General features: G+C 29.4%; 2 protein-coding genes across 2 annotated transcripts; one reads left to right on the top strand and one right to left on the bottom strand.

Annotated features, from left to right (window-relative positions):
• Positions 1–231: 231 nt before the first annotated feature.
• Positions 232–2,388, bottom strand: LOC124532120 (TATA-box-binding protein). The gene is made up of 4 exons (XM_047106822.1): positions 1,807–2,388; positions 1,585–1,715; positions 942–1,185; positions 232–547 (listed from the first exon to the last, which is right to left on the bottom strand). The coding sequence occupies exons 1-4, from the start codon at positions 2,089–2,091 to the stop codon at positions 272–274; spliced, it is 936 nt and encodes a 311-aa protein (XP_046962778.1). The 5' UTR covers positions 2,092–2,388; the 3' UTR covers positions 232–271.
• A 379-nt stretch (positions 2,389–2,767) lies between these two features.
• On the top strand, positions 2,768–6,817 carry LOC124532117 (WASH complex subunit 4). Its single transcript, XM_047106820.1, has 5 exons — positions 2,768–3,199; positions 3,278–3,444; positions 3,608–4,089; positions 4,163–6,283; positions 6,505–6,817. The coding sequence occupies exons 1-5, from the start codon at positions 2,922–2,924 to the stop codon at positions 6,709–6,711; spliced, it is 3,255 nt and encodes a 1,084-aa protein (XP_046962776.1). The 5' UTR covers positions 2,768–2,921; the 3' UTR covers positions 6,712–6,817.
• Positions 6,818–7,244: the final 427 nt, after the last annotated feature.

The raw sequence follows: 7,244 nt of genomic DNA, 5'->3' as shown, positions 1-7,244 counted from the left end.
GTTACGTGTCTGTATGCGATATAATAAAAATTAAATGGCGATTTAATTTGGCCATCAGTTGCATAAGTAACAAAATTACCTATACATGTTTCAAGCTAGCAAACTGAAATATTAAGATAATTTGCTCTTAAATAGGTTTTCATGATTATAAGGTATTAAGATATATTAATGCATAATGATGAAATTTAAAATTAAGGAAATAAAACAACTATTAAGTGTTTTTTTTTATAAATAAGAACAGCTTACAAAAATAACCTTAATATTATATTAACTATTGTTTTTTAAAACTTTTTAATATTGGATAGATATTATCAAAGGCTTCATATATTTCTTGACGCACTTTTGCTCCTGTTAACACTACTTTGCCAGAGACAAAAATAAGTAATACTATTCTAGGTTTAACCATTCGGTATATAAGTCCAGGAAATAGTTCAGGTTCATAAGAACTGAATTGTCCATGAGTCAGTACTAAACCTTCAAGACGAATAGGGAACTTAACATCACAACTGCCCACCATATTTTGTATTTTGAAGTCCAAGAATTTTGCCTGCAATGAAAAAGACACACATATATATGGCATATGGGTATATATTCACACATATACACATATTTTTAAATATTAAAATATAGATTAGTCGGAAAATATGACTATCCAGCCACATTCATTATTTAACAACACACAATTAAATAGGAATATATATACAAAATATTACTGTCATGGTTAAGTAAGTGTAACTATGCCCTCTTATCTCTATAATTTATAAATAGATAGATCTCAACTTTTATGTGTTCTCTCCTCCTGCTAATGGAATCTGCTACAGTTATATCTGAATTAGAAAGCTATGTATAAATTAACAAATCTGCTAAACTTATAAGAGATTTTGAGTTGTCTAAGTGTTAACATAATATATCTAATAAAATAAACACAATAATTAACTTACTGTGAAACCAAGTTTTTGAATAATTCTGGCATATTTCCTAGCAGCCAAACGGGAATCTTCTTCACTTTTAGCTCCAGTGCAGACCATTTTTCCAGAAGAGAATATAAGAGCTGTAGTCCTCGGTTCACGGATTCTCATAATTACAGCAGCAAACCGTTTTGGATTGTATTCGGCGTTACGTGCATGAAGAGCAATTTTTTTCAAATCTAATTTACAGTTTAGGTTCACTGTGGAAACAATATTTCTGAAAACAAAATATCCTATTTAAATTTTGATCTGTCAACAGGCATATAAATATAGCTGAATTATTAGAAAAAAAATTATTTAATATGTGGCTATACACACAAGTCTCAGCTTTATAATATATGTAAACCTTTTTAAGCAAGCTATATTGAGTTATGTGGAACTCCTTTAATTTTTACAAAATAATATTGCTTGATATATAAAAATAATTTTATTTTTAAGTGTATATATATTGTTTTATAGCAGGTCAATTGCAATTTAAAATTAAGGAAAAAAATATCTTTCTATTTTAGACATTGTGCTATTATATAAATATTTGTTCTCTTAGTTTGAAAACACTACCTTACACATTAAATGAGTTAATAATTATAACATATAAAATTATCAGTTAATTGCTTACTGTAATTGTGGTAATATTCCAGGGTCTGCTGAGTGTGGAGTCATAGGGGTCATGGGTGCTGGGCTTGCCTGACTTAATATAGGTTGCCCTGCTATACTACCTCCAGTTATCATTGGTGACATTAAATTTTGCTAAAACATATAAAATATATAATAAATACTAACTTTGGAAATAAAAGAATATAAGGAATTTGGTAATAAAAGAATGTTATTAAGAAAATACCGGTGTTTGTGGCTGCATCATCTGTTGAGGCGTTGCATAGCTGGCCGTTGGAGCATAAGTGTGCATGGTCCTTTGTGGAGTACCCATTATGGAGGAACCAAATCCAACTAAAGGTGAGGAGCCTAAGGATACCAATGAATGCTGTTGTTGTTGCTGCTGTTGCTGTTGTTGTTGTTGATGTTGTTGCTGCATAGCATTTGGCAAAATTTGTTGATCTTCTTCAGGTTGGTGTAATGGGGTACCAATACCCGGTATGTTGTAAGGACTTGGTAGCATTTGATCCATTTTTAGAAAATTTGATTATATCTGATATTAAAAAAAAAACACAATATTTGGAAACGTTCGTTAAATCACTTATAAGAAAACAATATTTAAATAAGTTGTTGACTTCTTTTTAAAAATTATTGCTTTCGGTATCGAACTATCAATACATTAACATCTATCTAGTAAACAACGCACGGCAGTGATAAATCTGCTATGAAAGAATTATTATGTTTAATTCTTTTAGGTTCAACTTAAGATTTGGCTCCATTTAAGGTTTATTCTGATTTAGAAATTACCGTCAACTCGTCAAATATGTCAAATATATAACTGACATTTGTCAGTTTTTGTCACAGATTATTTTAAATTTAGTAAGATCCAGTATAATGTTGTAGTCTTTGAATAATTTAGTAAATAAAATAAGAATATTGTTATCTTCAAATATTTTAATTTTTAGATGAAATACAATCAAGCTAATTATTTAATTGGGTGTTATTATAACGATTGTAGGTGGTAAAATAAACTACTTTACTTAGTCTTACTCGAATTTGAACAAATTTTATATATCACTTTCAGCTTTGTTTTCGTAAAATACATTCGATCCATTTCTATATACTTCGCTATGGTGAAAAATAATTTTAAACATAAGTTTAAAATTTGACATAAGTCAATGTCGATTATTAACAATAACAAGTCGACTGCATTTGCAGATAAATAATAAATTCATATTATTATTAATTATTAAAGAACGATTCAAATATCGGTGCAACTTATGGGGAAAAATAGTTTTAAAAAAACAACATTCAATTTGTTTTAGCGCAGAAATAGTTTTAAATGTTTAAGAAATTGTTGTCATGAAAAGTGATATGGAAAAAGAGGCTGGAGCATATATTTTGAAAAGTTATGGAGAATTCTTCAAAAAACAACATCAGGACTACACATCCATACTCAATGTCCAAACTAAAGAAGAAAATAAAACATTTTCTCCAATACAAGTTGTTATGGAATCAAATGAGCTTATTACAACTATAGATCTAGTTGCCTCAGACAATACAGTCATAACTAAAATCTTAAGTGTGTTGTCGTCGCTTTGTGTTGAAGTAAATGAATTAAAACATGAAGCCTATGAACGGTGTGTAACATAACATTTCTTGAAAATATCAACCATATAATTATTTGGTTTATAACAAATATATACCCTCTTTCACAGGCATTTTCAGTTTTTATCTATATACGATGAATACTGCCCGAATGATATTTCCTCACAAATGGATTCAATATGCTTGTTAAACTTATTTGTTAATCGCTGCAATGAAATCCTAACTAATTTATGCAATCAAATGTTTGCTATTTTTAATGGAACTGTTATAAATCTAAGTAAGTTTTTACGTTTTTATTGGGTAATATAATAACTTCAGTTAATTATTTAAAATTCATTATATAAATACTCCAAGTAAAAAATGCATGAAGGAATTAGTAGCTAAAAATACTTAGATTCATAAATATATATTATTCTTAACTATAATTCTGTACTTTATAGATGGAATTCAATGGCATTTTCTGATAAATAAAATTGGAGAGATTTTGACAATTCTGGTGATAATTGAACTGCTAATATCAAGATGTATGTTAGCATCGAATTGGAATAAATTCTGCAAAAGTTTAAAAAATGCCAGTGACAATATTGACTCGGACGAAGATCAACTTAAGGCTTTGACAGGAGCTGTTAACAATATCACATCGAAATTAATGAATGATGACATTGTGCAGTCCACTCTTAATAATATATTACTTTTGAGGAAAAAAGAATTGATTACAAAAAACTGTTCGCTTGTATCAGCTGAATTTACAAAGTACATAAAACAAGCTATGCTTAACCTGGATAAACTTGCACAGGACAAGCCTAATGCTGACAATATGTACAAATACATCAAAATTAATGTGCTATTTGCCTTTAATTCACATTTGTTTGGAATTAACGACAAAAAAACATTTAAGAGTTTGATGGAATTAAACACAAAGGTATGTGACAATATGGTTGTTATAAAGAAATGATTTTCTAAATAATAATTAATTGTTTTTTTATTGTTTATAGGGACACAGTATTTTTGTGGTTGGAACTGCTGTTTGGTTTCCAGAACAGTTTCTTCAACGGTATGTCCCTTCACTATGTGGTAATTACAATAAATTATCACAAATTATGCTCAAAACACGACAGTCTTACATGAGCGCCAAAAAGATATCTCTAACTAAAGATATTATGGTTCTTCAAAATGTAAGCACACAGTGGATATTGAAAGTTGAAGAATTATTTTCTAGTAACAATAAACTGAGTGCTGCTGAAATGAGCCTTCATGCAAAAACAATTTTAGATGGACTTGATATTGCTTCCAGTATAAACTACTCAATCTTATCTTTTATCAATCTGCATCTATCTCTTGGCATGGCATTGTCGAAAAACATATTAATGTCATTGTTTGAGATTATGGACATTCTGAAAAGTATGTATAATGCTATCAGCAGAAATTATAATCAAATTATAAATTCTATCAGTATGATAATCCAGCATCTGATATTTCAAGCAGTATCTTCAATACTCGAATTGAAAAAGACATTGATGAGTGATAAAAAATATGCTGTTAAAAGATTGGATGAGCTCACTTGCATTGTAATTGCAGAGCAGGCCATAAAAGGGGCGGCAACTTTAGATCGCAACATGGCTACTAATATTGCTCTTAGTTTTGTGCCTGAAACTACTTTTGTAGATGATAGTTACATCAAGCTAGGTTTGTTACTTGAAAAAATACAAACATTATCAAATTTTACTAAGAGTATAAACAAATATTGCAACTGCTCTTGGATGTTCTGGCATCAAAATATAATTCCTATATACTTGGAACAGAATTTCAGTATGCAATTAGATGCTATTAAGATAAAATACTTTTTAATGGCTCTAGAAGATTGTGTCGTTTTCCTAGAAGGAACGGATAAACAATTTGAAGAAACCAAGGCTTTGGATTTTAAAAAAAGAATAAAGGACATACTTGAGGAATCCATTCTTAGAAATATAAGCCAATCTATAGAAACGAATCTACGTCTACATATCCATTCTCATTTACAATTGGATGCCGTAAATCCGTTAACGCTGGACATGATTAAGAAGAATCTCTTACTTTTAGACATTCTTCGTTTCCACAATACAAATATGTCTGTGGTCCATTCTGTGGAACAATATCTTTCGAAAACCTTTTACAATTTAACAACAGTTGTGTTATCAGATTGGAAGACGTACGGTGAAATGCGTCAAATGGCGAAACTAAAATTCAACATATCAACTATACATGACAATCTTCCAACGCAAACCTTGGAACAGGGCTTGGATGTCTTAGAAATAATGCGCAACATTCATATATTTGTCGCCAAGTACCAATATAACCTTAATAATCAAATTTTTATTGAAAAAAGTAGCAACAATAAACATTTAAACTCAATAAACATAAGGCACATTGCAAACTCAATAAGAACTCATGGCACTGGCGTTATGAACACCACTGTTAATTTTACATACCAATTTCTGAAAAATAAATTCTTTACGTTTTCTCAGTTCATGTATGACGAGCAAATAAAATCACGCCTTATTAAAGATTTGCGGAATTTTAAAGGAACTAATGAACATGTGTATTTCTACAAAAACGCAGAAAAATTTAACAAAGGTATTAAAGTTCTGGGAGTTGCAGAGGATGGACAAAGTTATTTGGATCTATTTAGAGATCTGATCACTCAAATCGGTAATGCAATGGGATATGTGCGCATGATTCGCTCCGGTGGAAGACATTGTTGCTGTGATGCAACGGCTTTCCTGCCTGATCTGGAGGTAAAAAAGTACAAAGAATTGTGTCAGGAAAATGCACTCAGTGATAAATCGATAGTAGCAGCGGGAAATCTGGACGAAAACATAGACGGTTTAATAACAAACTTTATTCAAGGAACTGAATATTTCAAATTACTCGTCGAAGTATTCGCTCCTGTTTTTAGGAATCCAAAGAATGTGCATCTCAAAAATTTCTTCATCATTGTTCCTCCCTTGACATTAAATTTTGTGGAACACATGATTTTATCAAAAGATAAAATGTCGAAGAAGAACAAGGTCGGTGCTTCTTTTACCGATGATGGCTTTGCTATGGGTATAGCTTATATTCTTAAATTGTTGGATCAGGTAAGTCAATATAAACAATAACCTTTATTTTAATCATTGCTTTTCACCGTTTTATAAATAATATTGAAACAATATACACATAAATTTTAACTAACTTGTACATACATTAAAAAACTTTTATCTCAGGTAGTTAGACCCTGAAATGTGGCATAACCATAAATATTCTAAGCAAAAATACCATAGAGTTAGTGGATCAATTTATTAGTTATTATTTCTTTTAGGATTCAAACTTCGAAGCTCTTCATTGGTTTGATTCGGTGTGGAATCATATTAAAAGTGAAAAAGAAATAATTCACGAGCAAAAGACAAAAGGTTCTGTGCAATTGCAACAGGCGTTGGCACTCACAGAAAAGAAGATCAAAACACTTGAAGAGGAATATAAGCTTTTGTATTACAGTCTAACAAGTGCCAGAATATTCTTTAGATAAGTAATATATATAATAACAAAAAAATGTATATAGTGTAATAAGATCAAGTTTATAATTATGTTTTTCCATTCCATTCTTATTAATTAAATCAATTTTTTTTCATGTATATGATTATTTCGAAATAAATAACTATAAATTTTATGATACCTTAATTTTTTTCATTGTTGCAAAATAATGTTTATACAACAGGCAACATTTTTTATCAATTTTAAACTAGGTGGTATAAAAGAAGTTAAAGGATTTATTTAGAATATTTATTTTACTTATATATGTTATCAAGAAAGAAATAAACATATCTGATTTTTATTTATACATTTTTATTTTTTCTGTATACAAAAATCTACCTTATGTATAATTTCATGGTATTCCATTTTGTTTTATTGTTTGTAGCTTGCGTTAACTTCAAGAGAAACTGTTTATCTGAAGGTTGAACTACACTTAATACCCTAATTAATTAACATTCGACTATTATATTCTATTTATTACTGTCAAATTAAAAAATTGTTTTACAATTTTCTGATGTTATAAGATAA

Source organism: Vanessa cardui, chromosome 8, assembly GCF_905220365.1.
Source record: "Vanessa cardui chromosome 8, ilVanCard2.1, whole genome shotgun sequence".
NCBI classification, from domain to species: domain Eukaryota; kingdom Metazoa; phylum Arthropoda; class Insecta; order Lepidoptera; family Nymphalidae; genus Vanessa; species Vanessa cardui.
Note: the sequence above shows the minus strand (reverse complement) of the source record. Positions and strands in the feature narration are given on the sequence as shown.